We start from the raw sequence: 17,470 nt of genomic DNA on the forward strand, positions 1-17,470 counted from the left end.
CGGAGGGTGAATTGTTAGTTTCTATATGTAAAAACCTCGATTTTGTGCCTATTTTTTAAGCAAACTTAAACTTTTTAGGCTCATTTTGCGCAGAATTTCTCGCTGAATTCAAAACTGGGCGGCATTTTTACGTACGTCAGTTAATAATCGAACTGGAAGCGTTTAAATTTGGAGATGGTAAATTTTTCGATCCTACATGTAAAAATTTCTAAATTTCGTTTATTTTCAAAGCAAACTTACATGATTGGTGCTTATTTTACGCAGAATTTTACGAGGAATTCAAAACTATATAACATTTTAACGTGCGTGAATAAACAACCGAATTAGATGCGTTTAAAGCTGCGGATGGTCAATTTTTGGATCCTCCATGTATAAACTTTGATATTTCGCTTGTTTTAACTGCAAATTTAAACTGTTGTGCTCATTTTGCTCAGAATTTCTCCCTAAATCGAAATATGCACATACGTCAATAAATAACCGAATTAAAAGGGTTTAAAGTTGCGGATGGTGAATTTTTAGTTCCTAAGTCTAAAAATCTCGATATCTCGCTTATTTTAAAAGTAAACTTAAACTATTGGTGCTTATTTTACGCAGAATTTTACGGTGAATCCAAAACTGAGCTATATTTTCAAGTACGTCAATAAATAACCAAATTAGAAGCGTTTACATTGGCGGAGGGTGAATTTTTCGTTCATACATGTATAAATCTCGATATCTCGCTTATTTTAAAAGTAAACCTAAAGTATTTGTGCTCATTTTACTCAGAATTTTACGCAGAATCTAAAAGTGGGCGACAATTTTGTGGATTTTTTCAGATTCAGATAAATAACCGAATTAGAAGCGTTTGTTTAAAGATGCGAGTGGTGAATTTTTTGTCTCTATATGTATTAGGCTCCAAATCTCGCTTATTTTCAAAGCAATCCTAAACTATTTATGCCCATTTTACGCAGAATTTCACGAAGAATCCAAAACTGAGCGACAATTTAACGTACGGCGATCATTAACGGAATGAGAATCGTTTAAACTTGAATTTTTAGTTTCTATTTGTACAAACCTCGATATCTGGCTCATTTTCTAAATGCACTTAAGATAGTAATTCTCATTTTACCCAGAATTTCACGCTGAATCCCAAACTATAAATATGCCATAACTTTAAATGTAATTCTTGAAAATAATTATCAATTTCAATGAATCTATCAGAGAGCAATAAAATTCCAGTCCTAGTGCCGCCATCTATTAGCATTTCCCCCACTCATCGAAAACCGATATCTGTTTTACCCGCTGCGAAACAAGCGAACCCCCGAGCTTCCTTACTCTTGTAATGAAATCATTTGTTTTTTGTTTCAGAGCCTGCTGCCCCTTCTGCCCGTTCTTTTCCAGCCCGAGTTCCTCCTGGCCAACGACCCCAGCACCCTCCTCGTCGTCGCCGGCTCTTCCGGGATCCTCGTCATGGAGCTCCCCCTACGTTACCCCCCATACGGCTCCTTCGAAAACAACAAAGACGTCGTCTACTGCAGGTAAGCACCCCCAGCCCCAGGAAAAGAAAGAAAAAACATGGAAATCATCCCCATAATCGCAGAATCTGGCCGGAATTGAAGCGAACAAAACCGGCGCGGAAGGAACGGCTCTCACACGCCATTAAACAAGCCACCACTATATTTCTAATTACTTTCCGCCGATTTTTTTGCGTTTTTTTATCGCGATTCTCGGTTAGTTTCACTATTGCGTCGGAATCCTCGGAATGAGTTATTTTTGAGTTATTATATTTTCTCTTGGTAATTTCGAAAGTCGGCTCGAATCATCAACGGGAGAATGAATCCTGCGGTTTTTACTTTGCGGCGGATGCAGTTGAAATTAAATAGGTGTGGGAGCAGGTAGACAAACATCGGCTTCGGAATGCTGCGATGAAATGTTAATTACTCGGAATGGCTTTGCGGAAATTGGAAAAAAGGAAAAAATAGAGCTGTGGTAAGGGCGGGAAGGTGATTGTGGGGCGGGTGGACTAAGACGCATCTTCGCGATGAGTGTGGAGAGAGCTTCGTTCTTAAGAATCTTCCGAATTCCTTTTCAGTGCTTTAATAGATTCATTATAGCACTGTTTTTCAATTGTTTTCGATGTTTTAAGACACTCCTTAAAGCACTGTTTTGCTTTTTAGATCACAGAATGTTCTCGAATTTTCTGCAAATTTTGACTTCAGAAATAGCGACATCTGTGGATCAGATTTGTAACATACGATTTAAAAAATATATTTTTTTTTCTAATTTTCCACAATTTTACAAACGGCATCTGTAAATGAAATTTAGAACATTAGACATTTAAATTTTCTAGTTTTTATCAAAAAAAACCAAAATGTTATTTCTTAGGTCTTCAATTTTAAAATTAAGCACAGTAAAGAAGCAGGTCTAATTAATAACTCATCTAAATTTTATTATTTTGCAATTTAAACTGCTTAATCTGCGATTTTTTTTCGGTTTTTGGGAAATTTGAGTACCAATGAAAATGAGATGTTTTTATTTCTTTTTGGTCTAAAATATTGAAATGTAGCACAATTGAAAAACAGTTCTATAGCAATAGCTTCTCCAACAGACATTTTTAGACTTCTGGTTGGAAATTTTAAATTTCAATGAAAATCGAAAATTTTTAAATTTGTTTTGGATCTAAATTTTTGAAATTTAGTAGTTAAGAAACAGGTTTAGAGCAATAACTTCTTCAATTTTCTTCAATATTTTGGAATATAAACTTCTCAATTTCCATGAAAATCAATATTTTTTTTCTCCACTTACATAATTTGGAATGAAAACTACTCAAGTTTTAATGAAAATCAAAATTTTTTATATTTTTTTTGGTCTAAAATTTTGAAATTTAGCACTCTTAGAAAACAGGTCTAATGCAACAATTTCTCCAAATTTCATAATATTAACATTTAGACTGCTCTACTTACGGATTACTTCAGACCTCTGGGAGTTTTGAGTACCAATGAAAATAATTTTTTTTTTATTTTTTTTTTGTGTCTAAAATTTTGAAAATTGACACTCTTAAATAACAGGTCTAAAGCAACAACTCCCCTATATTTCATTATTTTAGAATTTAAACTTTGTATCTCATTTTTTAGTTCGTTAAGAATTTTGAGTTTCAATGGATTTCAAAATAAAAAACAAAATGTTGGGCTAAAATTTAGCACAGTTAAGAAACCGGCATATGACAATAACTTCTTTAAAGTTCATTATTTGGGAATGAAAACTGTCCAAGTTACAATTTTTTAGAACTTTGGGAAATTTGGGTTGCAATGAAAATCCATTTTTTTATTCATTTCTTAGGTCTAAATTTTTTAAAATTAGCACACCTAAAAAAAAGGTTCTGGGCGAAAGTTGTTTCAAATTTCATTAATTTTGAATTAAAACTGCCCAAGTTACGGAATTTTTAGTTTCAATTAAAATTTTCAAAACTTTTTTTGACTCCAAAATTTTGAAATTTTGCACAGTGAAAAAACAGGACTAAAGCAATATCGCCTTTAAATTTTATTGTTTTGGAATTAAAACTGCGCAAGTTACGGAATTTTTTTGGTCCTCCGAAAATGAAAATCAAAAGTTTACTTATAGGTCTGAAATTTTGAATTTTCGTACAATTAAAAAACAAGTCTATAGCAATAACTTCTCCAAATTTTATTATTTTGGAGTTAAAATTGCCCTAGTTACAGATTTTTTTATGCTTCTGTTGGAAATTTTAGATTTCAATGAAAATCAAAAATTTTTAAATTATTTTTTTGGGTCTAAATTTTCGTAATTTATGACTTCTTCAAATTTCATTATTTTTTGGAATTTAAGCTGCTTTAGTTGCGGTTTTTTTTGAGCTTCCGGAAATTTTTCGTTTTAACGAAACGATAACTGTTTTTTTTTACCAGTCTGCGAAAATTTTTAATTTCAATGAAAATCAAAATTTTTCAAATTTTTTTTTTGAGTCTAAAATTTTGAAATTTGGCACAGTGATGAAGCAGGTTTACAGCACGAACTTCTTCCAATTTTGAAATCAAAACTGCTCAATTACACAATTTTTAGTTTCAATGAAAATCAAAATTAAAAAAAGAATTCGGTCTTTTTGAATTTTGAAACTTAGCACAGTGAAAAACAGGGCTTTAGCAATGACTCTTTCAAATTTCTTTATTATAAAATTAAATTTGCTAAAGTTACGGAATTTTTTAGGACCTTTGTGAAAAATGTTTAAAATAAAAAAAGTTTATTTTTTTTGGTCCAAAAATTTCGAAATTTAACCCAGTTAAGAAACGGGTTTAAAGCAATAACTTCTCCAAATTGCATTATTTTTTAATTAGAACTGCCCAAGTTTCGGATTTTTTTAGGACCACTAAGGACATTTTTAGCTTAAATCAAAATAAAAATTTCTTAAAATTGAAAAGCAGGTGTAAAGCAATAATTTCTCTAAATTTCATAATTTTCGAATGAAAACTACTTAAGGCACGGCATGTTTTTAGACCCGTGTGGAAATTTTTAGTTTCAAAGAAAATCTCTTTTTTTTATTTTAATTTCAGGTAAAATTTTGAAATTTAGCACACTTAAAAGCAACAACTCTTTGAAGTCTCATTATTTTCGAATTAAAACTGCCTAAGTTACGGAATTGTTTTGGAGCCCTTAGAATTTTTAGCTTCCATGAAAATAGAACTTTTTTAATACTTTCTCTAGGTCTCTAATTTTGAATTTTGGCACACTTATGAGACAGGTTTAGAACAAACACTCCTCCAAATTTCATTGTTTTGAAATTAAATCTACCCAAGTTACGGAATTTTTTAGCATTTTCGTGGAAATTTTTAGTTTCAATGAAAATCAATTTTTTTTTTTTAATTTTTTCTGGGTCTAAAATTTTAAATATTTGCACAGTTAAGAAACAGGTTGAGAGCAATAACTTCTCCAAGTTTCAATATTTTTGAATTAAAATTGCTCAAGTTTCTGAGTTTTTTAGAACCACTGAAAAAAAAATTTGTTCCAATGAAAACTAAAATTTCCTAAAATGGTTTGTGTGGCTCTAAAATTTTCAAATGTTGACCGATTTAAAAACAGTCTAAGCCAATAACTCCTCTAGATTTCATTACTTTGAGGTTAAAACTGGTCAAGCTACGGATTTTTTTGTGATCTTTAGATCTTATTTTAGAAGTTTTTAATTCCACAGAAAATAAAGGTTTTTAATTTTTTTTGTCTAAAATTTTGACATTTAGCACACTTAAATGACAGGTCTAAAGCCGTTACTTCTCCTAATTTCATTATTTTTTTATTAAAAATTACCAAAATTACGTATTTTTTTTGACGTAGTTCAACGAAAATAAAAATTTCTCAAAATTGTTCTTCTCGGTTTTAAATTTTGAAATTTAGTACAATTAAAAATCAGGGCTGTAGCAATAACTTTCCGAATTTCATCATTTTGAAAGTAAAACTTCCCAAGTTACAGATTTTTTTTAGACCTGTGAAAATTTTAAGTTTCAATGAAAATCAAAATTTCTTAAAACACTCATGCTGGGTCTAAAATTTTGAAATTTTGCCCAGTAAAAAAAGACAATCAAAGCAAAAGCTCTCTTAAATTTCATTATTTTGGAATGAAAACAGCTCAAGTCACTGAATTTTTAGTTTCAATGAGAATCAGAATTTTTTAATAGAGCTTTTTCTCATTTGACAGAGATTCTAAAATTCTATAGAATCTCCCAGAAGACTTTCCTTAATTTTAATTGTTCGGATTTTCTAGAAATCTGAAATTCTTCGGATTCGTCGACTTTCTTAGGATGGTTTTTCTGGTCCTCTGACTGTAAATTTTTTGCTTCTTGTGAAAATTTCGTCAAGATTTCCTAACTCCGTATCCGCGTATAATCTTGTATTTGGCAACCCCGAAGGACGTTAGAGGGTAGTTTGTGTCTCTCCCCTCACCCCTCGCATAGCTAACGAGCCCTCACACGCAGATCGACAACAAAACTGATCAGTTATTCCGTCGCATCCGCAACGTATATCAACAACCGGCTGTAGCAATAAAGCGAGCCATCAAAGGTAGCTGTGCCTGATACATAATAAAGTAAGTTAAAATACGCCCCCTATCTGCGGCAACCGCAGCCAACTATATCTTATAATCAAACCTAGCCGCACACTTTATTATTTATTCATTAATTAATCTATACCAACCCTCGGCCGTCGCTCCATCTCTCGCTTTCCTCGCCTCCGCGTCTTTATCCGAAAGATCGGCGGTGGCCATGCCGAGATTTATCGCGATCCGGCTCGACGGACCAATGGGATAAATCACGGATATCGCGGAACAAATACCGAAAAATTAAAACTGTTATCGACCGGCGCGTATCCAAATATCATAATTCAAAGGAGTGTATCGCCAGTCCCGATGGACCACTAAAACGTGGAAAGACGGAAAAATACACATTCAGCACGAGCGCTGCTGGCCGGAGCAGATAAAAAATCGACGGTTCAACGTTTGCATATCCCCGGCCACACGTCCACAATTAGCAGGAGGGCAAGGGATGGAACGTTTACTCGAAAGTCAATCGGAAATGCATCGGATTTTATTGACATAATGAACAGCGGTGGAGTCGACACGGGGGAAAGGTTAATTATTTTTATGCTCTTTGAGAATGTGCGAGGCAGATCGGTGATTTGCGATATTTCGGATTAGGGGTGGGTTTTCACGGTCGCGAGTAGTGGTGGTTCGAAAGAACGCTCAAATTTGTTATTTTAGTATTTTTTGGTTATATCTACTGTTTTTTTTACCCCTTGTATATGTGAAAACTATTTTAAGGTGTGTGTACTTTTTCTAGCTCGAAAATTACGGATTTTTCGGGCTCGAGAAATTTTTAGTTTCAATAAAAATGTTTTTTTTAGTCCAAAATTTTGAAATTTAGCACACTTGAAAAATAGGTCTAAACCAATAACTTCTTAAAATTTTATAATTTTAGAATGAAAACTGCTCAAATCACGGAATAATTTTGGACCTCTGTCTGTGGGAATGAAAATTAATTGAAAATCAAAATTTTTTTTTCTAAAATTTTGAAATTTAACACAGTAAAGAAACAGATCTAAAGCAATAACCTTTCCAAACCTCCGGTAAACAACTTTATTATTTTATATATATTTTATATACATTACGTAACTATTGGGAAATTTTAGTTTTGAAATAAAATATTCTTTTTTTTCATCTCTAATTTTGAAATTTAGCACACTTAAAAAACAGGTCTTAAGTTTTAACTCAGCTAAATTTAATTATCTTTCTATAAACACTACCTATGTTACGGATATTTATTTAGACTTGTTGGAATTTTTAGTTTCAATGGAATTTCAAATTTCCTAATTTCCTATTCTTTTTTTCTGGACATGAAATTTCGAAATTTAGTTCAATTAAGTAACAGGTGTACAACATAACTCCTCCAAATTTAATTATTTTGAAATCAAAAGTGCCCAAATTGCGGTTTTTTTTTAGACCTGTCTAAGGAAATTTTTTGTCCTAGTGAAAATCAAACTTATTTTTAATTTTTTTGTTGGTTTAAAGTTTTGAATTTTTGCATTCTTAAAAAATCGGTCTAAATCAAAAAATCTTTATTATTTTTTTAGAATTTTTAGTTTCAATGAAGTTTTTTTTTGTCGGTCTAAAATTTTGTAATTTTCCACAATTTTAAAATATTAACATCAGGAAATTCTAATGTTTTTGAATGAAGATTGTCAAATTATGGACATTTTTTAGACTTCTGTCTGTCGAAATTTTTAGTTTTTATAAAAATCATTTTTTTTATTTTGGCCTACTATTTTGAAATTTAGCACCCTTTTAAAACTGGTCTAAAGCAATAATTTCTACAAATTTTATAATATTGGAATGAAAACTCCTGAAGTAAGTAATTTTTTTGTATATCTGGAAATTTTTGCTTTAGTGAAAATCAAGTTTTTTGAATTTTTTTGTTTTAGGTCTAAAATTTAGAAATTTAGCACATTGAAAAAAAACAGGTATAAACCAATAACTTCTTTAAATTTGACAAAGTTACGGATGTTTTTTAGGCTCCTGTCTAAGGAAATTTTGAGTTTCAATAAAAATCTAAAAAAAAATTTTTTTAAGTCTAATATTTTAAAATTTAGCACAGTAAAACACATGTGCAGATTAATTACTCTTCCAATTTTAACTATTTTGGAGTTAAATCTAAGTTACAGAATTTTTTAGGACCTCTGTAAGTGGAAATTTTAAACTTCAATAAAAATTAAAAAAATTTCAATTTTATTTTGAACGAAAAATTTTAAAATTTGGCTTACTTAAAAAGCAGGTCGAAACTGCCAGTTTTTCAAAATTTCATTGTTTTAAAATTTAAACTTGCCAAGTTACAGAATTTTTTAGTACTTTGGGAAATTTGGGTTGCAATGAAAATCCATTTTTTATTCTTTTCTTAGGTCTAAAATTTTTAGAATTAGCACACCTAACAAAACAGGTTCTCTGCGAAAACTGTTTCAAATTTCATAAATTTTGAATTAAAACTGCCCAAGTTACAGAATTTTTAGTTTCAATTAAAATTTTCAAAACTTTTTTTGAGTTCAAATTTTGAAATTTTGCACAGTGAAAAAACAGGTCTAAAGCAAGAACTCCTTCAAATTTAATTGTTTTGGAATTTTTCGTTCCAATGAAAATTAAAATTTCTTAAAATTCTCATTCTGGTTGGAAAATTTTGAAATTTGGTGCAATTTAAGAACAGGTGTAAAGCAATATTTTTTCCAAATTTTCTTACTTTGGAATTAAAAGTGTTTATCTTACGGAATCTTTCTAGACCTCTATTTATGGAAATTTTAAGTTTCAATAAAAATCGATTTTTTTTACTTTTTTTTTGTTTAAAATTATGAAATTTAGCACATTGAAAAAACAGGTGTAAAGTTCTCCAAACTATATCATTTTGGAATGAAAACTGTCCAAGTTAGGCAACTTTTTAGACCTGTGTTTTTTGAAATTTGTACTTTCAATGAAATTCAATTTTTTTTCTGTCTTTTGGGTCTAATATTTTAAGATTTAGCACAATTTTGAACAGGTCTAAACCAACAACTCTTCCAAATTATTTCATTATTTTGGAATTAAAACTGCCAAATTGCAGGAATTTTAAGAACCTTTGTGGGAATTTTTAGTTTTAATGAAAATCAAAATTTAATGAAATTGTGTTCCCGGTTCTAAAATTTAGAAGGAAATTTACACATAATTTTGTTATTTTGGCATCAAAACGGCCATGTTTCGAAAATTTAAAAGACTAGTGAGGAAATTCTTTTTTTGGATATTAACTTATGGAATTTATCACTTATAAAACAGGTCTAAAGCAATAACTTCTCTAAATTTCATTATTTTTTAATAAAAGGTACTCAAGTGGAATTTTTTCGTTTCAATAAAAATCAAAATTAAAAAAAAAATTGGATCTAAAATGTTGAATTTTATCACGGTAAAGAAATGTAAATATTTAGAGAGCTTCTTCTTCAAATTTCAGAATTTTGGAACAAAAACTGCCCAAGCTAGGGAACATTTTTGGAGCTCAGGAGCAATGAACCTTAAAATTTCTTAAAATTTTAATTCTGGATTTAAAATTTTGAAATTTGGTGCAATTCAAAAACAGTTCCAAAGGAATAATTTTTCCAAATTTTCTTATTTTGGAAGTAAATGTGTTCATTTTACGAAATCTTTCTAGACCTCTAATTATGAATTTTGAGTTTCAATGAAAATCATTTTTTTTTACTTTTTTAAGTTTAAAATTATGAAATTTAGCACAATGACAAAACAGGTGTACAGCTTTAATTTCTCCAAATTATGTTATTTTGGAATGAAAACTGTCCAAGTTAGGGAAGTTTTTAGACCTGTTTTTTTTGGAATGTTGTACTTTCAATGAAATTCAATTTTTTTTCTGTCTTTTTGAGTCTAAAATTTTAAGATTTAGCACAATTTTGCCCAATAACTCTTCCAAATTATTTCATTATTTTGGAATTAAAACTGCCAAATTGCAGAATTTTAAGGATTTTTGTGGGAATTTTTATTTTTAATGAAAATCTTGGTTCTAAAATTTTGCACAATAAAGTAGGAAATTTACACCCAATTTCGTTATTTTGGCATCTAAACGGGCCATGTTTCAAAAATTTAAAAAACCACTGAGGAAATTCTTTTTTTGGATATTAACCTATGGAATTTATCACACTTATAAAACAGGTCTAAACAATAACTTCTCTAAATTTCATTATTTTTTAATAGAAGGTACCCAAGTGGAATTTTTTCGTTTCAATAAAAATCAAATTAAAAAAAAATTATCTAAAATTTTGAAATTTAGCACTGTAATGAAACGTATTTAGAGCAATAACTACTTTAAATTTCAGAATTTTGGAACAAAAACTGCTCAAGTTACGGAACATTTTTGGAGCTCTTTCTGGAAATTTTTAGTTTCAACGAAAATCTTTTTTTTTATCAGCAATTTTGAAATTTTGCACAGGTAAAAAACAGTTCTAATGGAATATGTTCTCCTAGTTTTACTATTTTGGTATTAAATCTGCCCAAGTAACCGGAATTTTATCGGACCACTTAGTAAATTTTGAAATTTTGCACTGATAAGAAACCGATGCTCCAAATTCTACCGAAATTTAGTGGAAAGTCGAGAAATGTTTGGTTCATTTTAGACAGGAAGTTTCCAAAAATCCTCTTCCTTGCTCTAAAATTTTGTAATTTCGCACAATCTAAAGTAGCAAATTTTGGCCACTTATAACAAATAATTGAACCCCCGAAATAACAAAACACTCTCCGGCATTTTTCGCTCGTAATTAGCCACCATGCGACAAGGTGGTGGCGGCGCCGGGATGAGCACCTTCTAGCAGGCGGCGGTGGCAGCCGCACGAGAGAACTTCCCAAACTGCAATTAGGAGCAAACGTTTAGTTACAATAAATTATAAAATATTTCTATACGAGGGAACTTTAAATAATGCCACTTTGGAAGCGCGGATAGGCCACGTAATGTATTCCCAACAAACTTCGCTAATATAACACCGGATTAACAGCAGTACCAAATATACACGGCGAAAAGACGACCTCCAACAATTCCACTCATCTGCATAATACTCATCGTAAAACACACTCGACCATCGTCACCCTTTCGAAACGTTCGCGCCATCAATGCCGCCCCCGGTAATCAGCACACGTGCAGTCGTTAAACCGAACGCAAGATCGACGAGTTGAGGACTTCTGGTACACGACAAACAATAAAGAGAGACACCTAATAATGTTAAAAAGGCCATAACGTACAGCTGTTATTATGTAAATAACGGCGCGTCGTCATATTATATGTCAAAGTTTTTGATTAGTTATCAGTCGAGGAAGCGAAATTTATGCTAATTCTGGTTCGGGAAAAAACGGGCCTTCTTGGTGGCGCACGGATAGATTTCGTTCAAATTATCTCACTAGTTAGGTAATGTTAGTGACCAGTTGATTTGGAAAAGTTGCGGACTGCAGATTTTGCCTCGGTTTGCCTCGGCTGCAATTAAAACTATCAAAAATGGAAATTTCTGAAATGTCTTTCTAGCTCTAGAATGTCAAGTTTTAAAATGGAAATGAAGAAGAATTGCGTTATTTTTGCGTTAAAATTAACATAATTGCAAGGATTTATAAAAAAGTCGTCCTAAAAGGAAAATTCTGAAATTTTACTTTTTGACTTTAGAATTTCGGGATTTAGCACAGTTTGAAAGGAAGTCAAGAAGAATCATTGTTCAAAATTGCGTTATTTTTGCGATAAAACTGACATATTTACAACGATTTATAAAAAAAAGTTGGAAATTATTGAGTGGGTCTAGAAAGAAAAATTTTGGGATTGGTCGTTTTTATCTTTAGAATTACAGAATTTGGTACACTTGGAAAGCAAACCAAGAAGAATGATCGCTGCAAATTGGGTGATTTTTGCGTTAAAACTAACGTAATTGCAAGGGTTTATAAAAAAGTTGGGTATTTTTGTGTTGTCCTAAAAATAAATTTTCTGAAATTGGTCTTTTTTACTTTGGAATTTCAGAATTTGGCACACTTTGAAAGCAAACTAAGAAGAATGACTGTTGCAAATTGCGTTTTTTTTTGCGTTGAAACTGACACAATTTCAAGGATTTATAAAAAAAAGTTAGGAATTTTTGAGTCAACCTAAAAAAAATATTTTAGAATTTGTCTTTTTTGCTCTAGAATTTCAGGCTTTGGCACAGTTTGAGAAAAATACGAGGAAAATGACAACTTTAACGTGCGTTATTTTTGCGTTAAAAGTAACATAATTACAAAGATATACAAAAAAACTTTTAGAATTTTTAAGTCGTCGCGCAAAGAAAAATTTTGAATTTAGTCTTTTTCTGACTATAAGATTTTTGAATTTGGCACACTTTGAAAGAGAGCACAGAAGAATGCTCTCCCCAAATTGTGTTATTTTTGCTCTAAAAGTGAGATAATTACAAAGATTTATAAAAAAAGTTAAGAATTTATAAGCCGTCCTAAAAAAATCAGGAATTTGTTTTTTTTGACTTTAGAATGTTAGGATTTAGCACAGTTTAAAAGCAAGTCAAGAAGATGCACTGCTTCTAATTGCGTTATTTTTGCTTTAAAATTGGCATAATTGCAACGATTTATTAAAAAAGTACTAAATTTTTGAGTTGTTCTAAATCGCAAAATTCTAGAATTGGCGTTTTTGGCTCTAGAATTTTAGAATTTTGCCACAGTTTTAGAGCAATCTAAAAGGAATCCTTGCTCCAAATGCCGTAATTTTTGCGTTAGAACGAACATAATTACAAAGGATTATAAAAAATGTTGGAAATTTTTCAGTCGTACAAAATAAAAATTTTGGCATTTGTCTTTTTGACTCTAGAATGTCAGAATTTAGTGCAGTTAAGTAGCAAGATTTAAATTGCGGTATTTTTTCGTTAAAATTTAAATTATGAGAAAAGAATTTTTAAAAAGTTAGGAGTTTTCGAGTCATCTTAAAAATAAACATTCTGGATTTGGTCTTTTTGGCTCTAGAATTTTAGAATTTGGCACAATTTGAAAGCAACTGAATAAGAATTATTGCTTTAAATTGCGTTAGTTTTGCGTTAAAATTAACATAATTAAAAGGATTTATAAAAAACGTTGAAAATTTTTAGTCGTCATAAAAGGAAAATTCTGGAATTTGACTTTTTGACTTTAGAATTTTGGGATTTAGCACAGTTTGAAAGGAAGTCAAGAAGAATCATTGTTCAAAATTGCGTTATTTTTGCGATAAAACTAACTTATTATATTTACAGCGATTTATAAAAAAAAGTTGGAAATTTTTGAGTGGGTCTAAAAAGAAAAATTCTGGAATTAGTCGTTTTTATCTTTAGAATTACAGAATTTGGTACACTTGAAAACCAAACCAAGAAGAATGATCGCTGCAAATTGGCTTATTTTTGCATTAAAACTAACGTAATTGCAAGGGTTTTTAAAAAAGTTGGGTATTTTTGTGTTGTCCCAAAAATAAATTTTCTGAAATTGGTCTTCTTGACTTTAGAATTTCAGAATTTGGCACACTTTGAAAGCAAACTAAGAAGAATGACTGTTGCAAATTGCGTTATTTTTGCGTTAAAACTGACGTAATTTCAAGGATTTATAAAAAAAGTTGGGAATTTTTAAGTCAATCTAAAAGAATATTCTTGAATTTGTCTTTTTTTTGCTCTAGAATTTCAGGCTTTGGCACAGTTTGAAAAAAATACGAGGAGAATGTCAACTTTAATTTGCGTTATTTTTGCGTTAAAAGTAACATAATTACAAAGTTTGACAAAAAAACGTTGAGAATTTTTGAGTTGAGGCGCAAAGAAAAATTTTGTATTTGGTCTTTTTGACTCTAAGATTTCTGAATTGGGCACAGTTTGAAAGAGGGCCCAGAAGAATGCTCTCCCCAAATTGCGTTATTTTTGCTTTAAAACTGAGATAATTACAAGGGTTCTAAAAAGAAAATTTTAGAATTTGTCTTTTTTGCTTTAGAACTTCTGGATTCGGCACAACTTGAGAACAAACCAAAAAGAATAAAAACTTAAAATTACGTTATTTTTGCGTTAAAACTGACATAATTACAAAGATTTTTAAAATAAAAACGTTAAGAGTTTATGAGCTGTTCTAAAAGAATCTGAAATTTGTTTTTTTGGTTTTAGAATTTTAGAATTTGGCACAGTTTAAAAGCAAGTCAAGAAGATGCATTGCTTTAAACTGCTTTAAAACTGACATAATTACAACGATTTATTAAAAAAGTAGGAAAATTTTGAGTTGTGCTAAAACGCTAAATTCTAGAATTGGCGTTTTTGGCTCTAGAATTTTAGAATTTGCCACAGTTTTAGAGCAATCTAAAAAGTATCTTCGCTCCAAATGACGATATTTTCGACATAATTACAAAGGATTATAAAAAATGTTGGAAATTGTCGAAAGTCGTACAGAATAAAAATTTTAGAATTTGTCTTTTTGACTATAGAATGTCAGAATTTGGTGCAGTTAAGAAGTGAAGGAGAATGATTGTTTCAAATTACGATATCTTTGCCTTAAAACTTACATTATTAGAAAAGATTTTTAAAATATTTAGGAATTTTCGAGTCATTCTAAAAATAAAAATTCTGGAATTGGTCTTTTTGGCTCTAGAATTTCAGAATTTGGCACAGTTTGAAACCACGAAACGAAGAATGGCAATTTTTTACGTTAAAACTAACAGAATAGCAAGGATTTTTCGAAATAGTTTAAAAATAATTGTAGAGCGGAAAAATCGAAAAATTGTCTTTATTTTCCTAATTTTTTTTTAATTAAAATGTGTAACTTTTGGCAGTTTTTACGTTGCAGCTATGAGATTTAGGGAATTTACTGCTTTTTATAGTTTCTTAACTGTGCTAAATTGAAAAATTCTAGGAATTATTCTAGGAAAAAGGAACCTATTTTAAAAATTTTTACTTTGAAATCGAACCAAAAATTTTAATTTTTTTCCAATCCGAATTCGCTTTCTGTTATTTCATTGGCGAAAAGGCAATCCCGCTTAAACCTCAAATAAGAAATTTAATTTCCTCCGTGTAAACCGTGCTTTATTAGCTTCTTCCCGTCCATTTAGTGGCTTGAATGTGATCACCGTCGGACAAAAAATCTCCATCCTCAAGAGACAGACGTATTTATTTAATTTGAAAAGAACAAAAATCTCAACTCCATAACTCTGTCTTCATTTTACGACCTCTCGTCAGTCGTTAAGTTCCAACAAATTAAAAGTTCCACCTTAAATTCTGCGTCGTTTTTCGCACCCTCGCATCCGATACGTGAAGAAGTCTCGACGGTGTCGTTTATCCACCAATATGTGTTTCAACCCTTTTAGAGAACAACCTTTTCATTTCAAGCGTTGATAATCTTAGACGGCACGATCCTGCCGAGTTTATACGCTGCGCGACAAAACTCACGACCCACGAGGGGAACGTGCGAGCGATCGCTTTTGACCAATCATGACGCGACACGTCACGGTGATGGGGGACACGTGATCGGAATCAGGCGCGCTGATTGGTTATTGGGCGTTCAGGGGAGTTGTGGTTTGTGGCGAGCAGTGTATGAGGGATGACATCGCTGGGTGAACACTAAATAATCATTTCTACGGTGTTAATTCTAATGCCCGTCTCCTGTTCGCATCTTTCCATTAGCCTTGCCACGGCCGCCTAACTTTTTAATGTCCCAGTCACTTAACAGAGACGCTGTGCGCGCGTTTTCACTCCTTTACCGGTCGAGTGCTAATTACGATATGTTCAGGGGCGGATTAAGGAGATTTGGATTTCAGAGATTAGGCGCCTCCGTCATTTTTATGGAGGGCGCGGATTTTAGGGTCGGAGTCAGTTCAAGGTCAAGAAAAGTTTCTTTTTATTAGCTTTAAAAAGCTCTTTGCTGAGAAACGAAACAAATTTTAGACTTTTCCGCTTTAAGAGTGGTCAAAATTTTTAAACTTTTTGATAAATCCTTCTCATTCTATTAGTTTTACTGCGGAAACAACGCAATTTGGAGTTTCATTCTTTTTGGTTTGCCTTCAAACTGTCCAAAATCTAAAATTCTAGAGTAAATAAAAATAATTATATAATTTTCGTTTTTAGGACTCAAAAATTTCACACTTTTTTTATAAATCCTTGTAATTATGTCAATTTTAGCGCAAAAATAACACAATTTGAAGCGACACATTTTCTTTGTTAGCTGTTAACCTCTGCCAAATTCTAAAACTTTAGAGTCAAAACGACAATTTCTAGAGTTTTTCTTAAAAAAAAAAAAATTTCTTTATCCCTTTTTTTTTAATTTTTGAAATTATGTCAGTTTTACTTACTTTGCTTTTAAGCTATGACAAGTTCTGAAATTCTAGAGTCAGAAACATAAATTTTAGAATTTTCTACTTTTTCGACGACTAAAAAAAAATTCTACTCGATAAAGCTTTAAAATTGGCATAGTTTCAACACTAAATTAACCAAACCTGGAGAAATTACTTTTACTGAGTTTCTATCTAACTGTGCTAAATTATAGCATTTGACAGCAAAAATGCTCAAAAGTTCTAATTTTTTTTATTTTTGATTTTTAGAACGATTAAGAATTGCCAACTTTTTCAATAAAGCGTTGTAATTTCGTTAGTTTTAACGCTAAACTATTTAAAATTGCTTATGTAACTTTTCCTAAACTTTTTTAATTGTGCTAAATAAAAAAGCCAAAACACTGATTTTGGAAAATTTTCAATTTTTGTCTTTTTTTTTCAATTTTAGATAAAACCTTGTATTTGTCGTGGTTTTTGAATTAAAGTAACGAAATTTTCGGAAATTACTTTTCTTGACTTGCTTCTCAACTGTGCCAAATCATGAAATTTTAGAGTCAAAAAAACAAATTTCAAAAATTTCCATTGTTTAACTCAATTTTTTTTTACTTAATCCTTATAATTGCCATAGTTTCAACACAAACATAACTTGGGGAAATTCCTTTTTTCCCAACTGTGACAAAAAACAGCATTCTAGAGCAATAAGCCCATAGTTTAAAAGTTTGTGAATTTTTTAGTTTCAGGAAGATAAAAAAAATTCTAAATTTTGAATGGTAAACTATCGAAATTTGATGTAGTAACTTTTCTTGAGTTTATATTCATTTGTACAAAAACAAAAAGTTGTAGAACCAAAAAGACACATTTTTGTATTTTACAATTTTAGTCAATTGTTTTTTTGATTTTGGATAAAACCTTGTAATTGTGGTAGTTTTAGAACTAAAGTAACCAAATTTTGGGGAAATACTTTTCTTGTCTTGTTTTCAAAGTGTGCCAAATTCTGAAATTTTAGGGTCAAAAAGACAAATTTTACAATTTTCATTTTTGGACGACTCGAATTTTTTTAACTTTTTGATAAAACCTTATATTTGCCATACTTTCAACACGAAAATAACCAAACTTAGGTAAATTATAATAATTTTACTGATTTT

The 17,470-nt window shown here is 30.8% G+C and overlaps 1 protein-coding gene across 1 annotated transcript in view; it reads left to right on the plus strand.

The window, feature by feature from the left end:
* Nucleotides 1–17,470, plus strand: part of mbo (Nuclear pore complex protein Nup88) — a 104,818-nt gene that overhangs the window by 58,775 nt on the left and 28,573 nt on the right. Inside the window, exon 2 of the mRNA XM_088032973.1 lies at nt 1,348–1,517. Within this exon, the coding sequence (XP_087889099.1) occupies nt 1,348–1,517 (170 nt within the window). The remainder of the gene's footprint in view (nt 1–1,347; nt 1,518–17,470) is intronic.

The sequence above is a fragment of the Gnatocerus cornutus genome, chromosome 3, assembly GCF_029298725.1.
Source record: "Gnatocerus cornutus isolate USDA-ARS CGAHR chromosome 3, icGnaCorn1.1, whole genome shotgun sequence".
NCBI lineage: Eukaryota > Metazoa > Arthropoda > Insecta > Coleoptera > Tenebrionidae > Gnatocerus > Gnatocerus cornutus.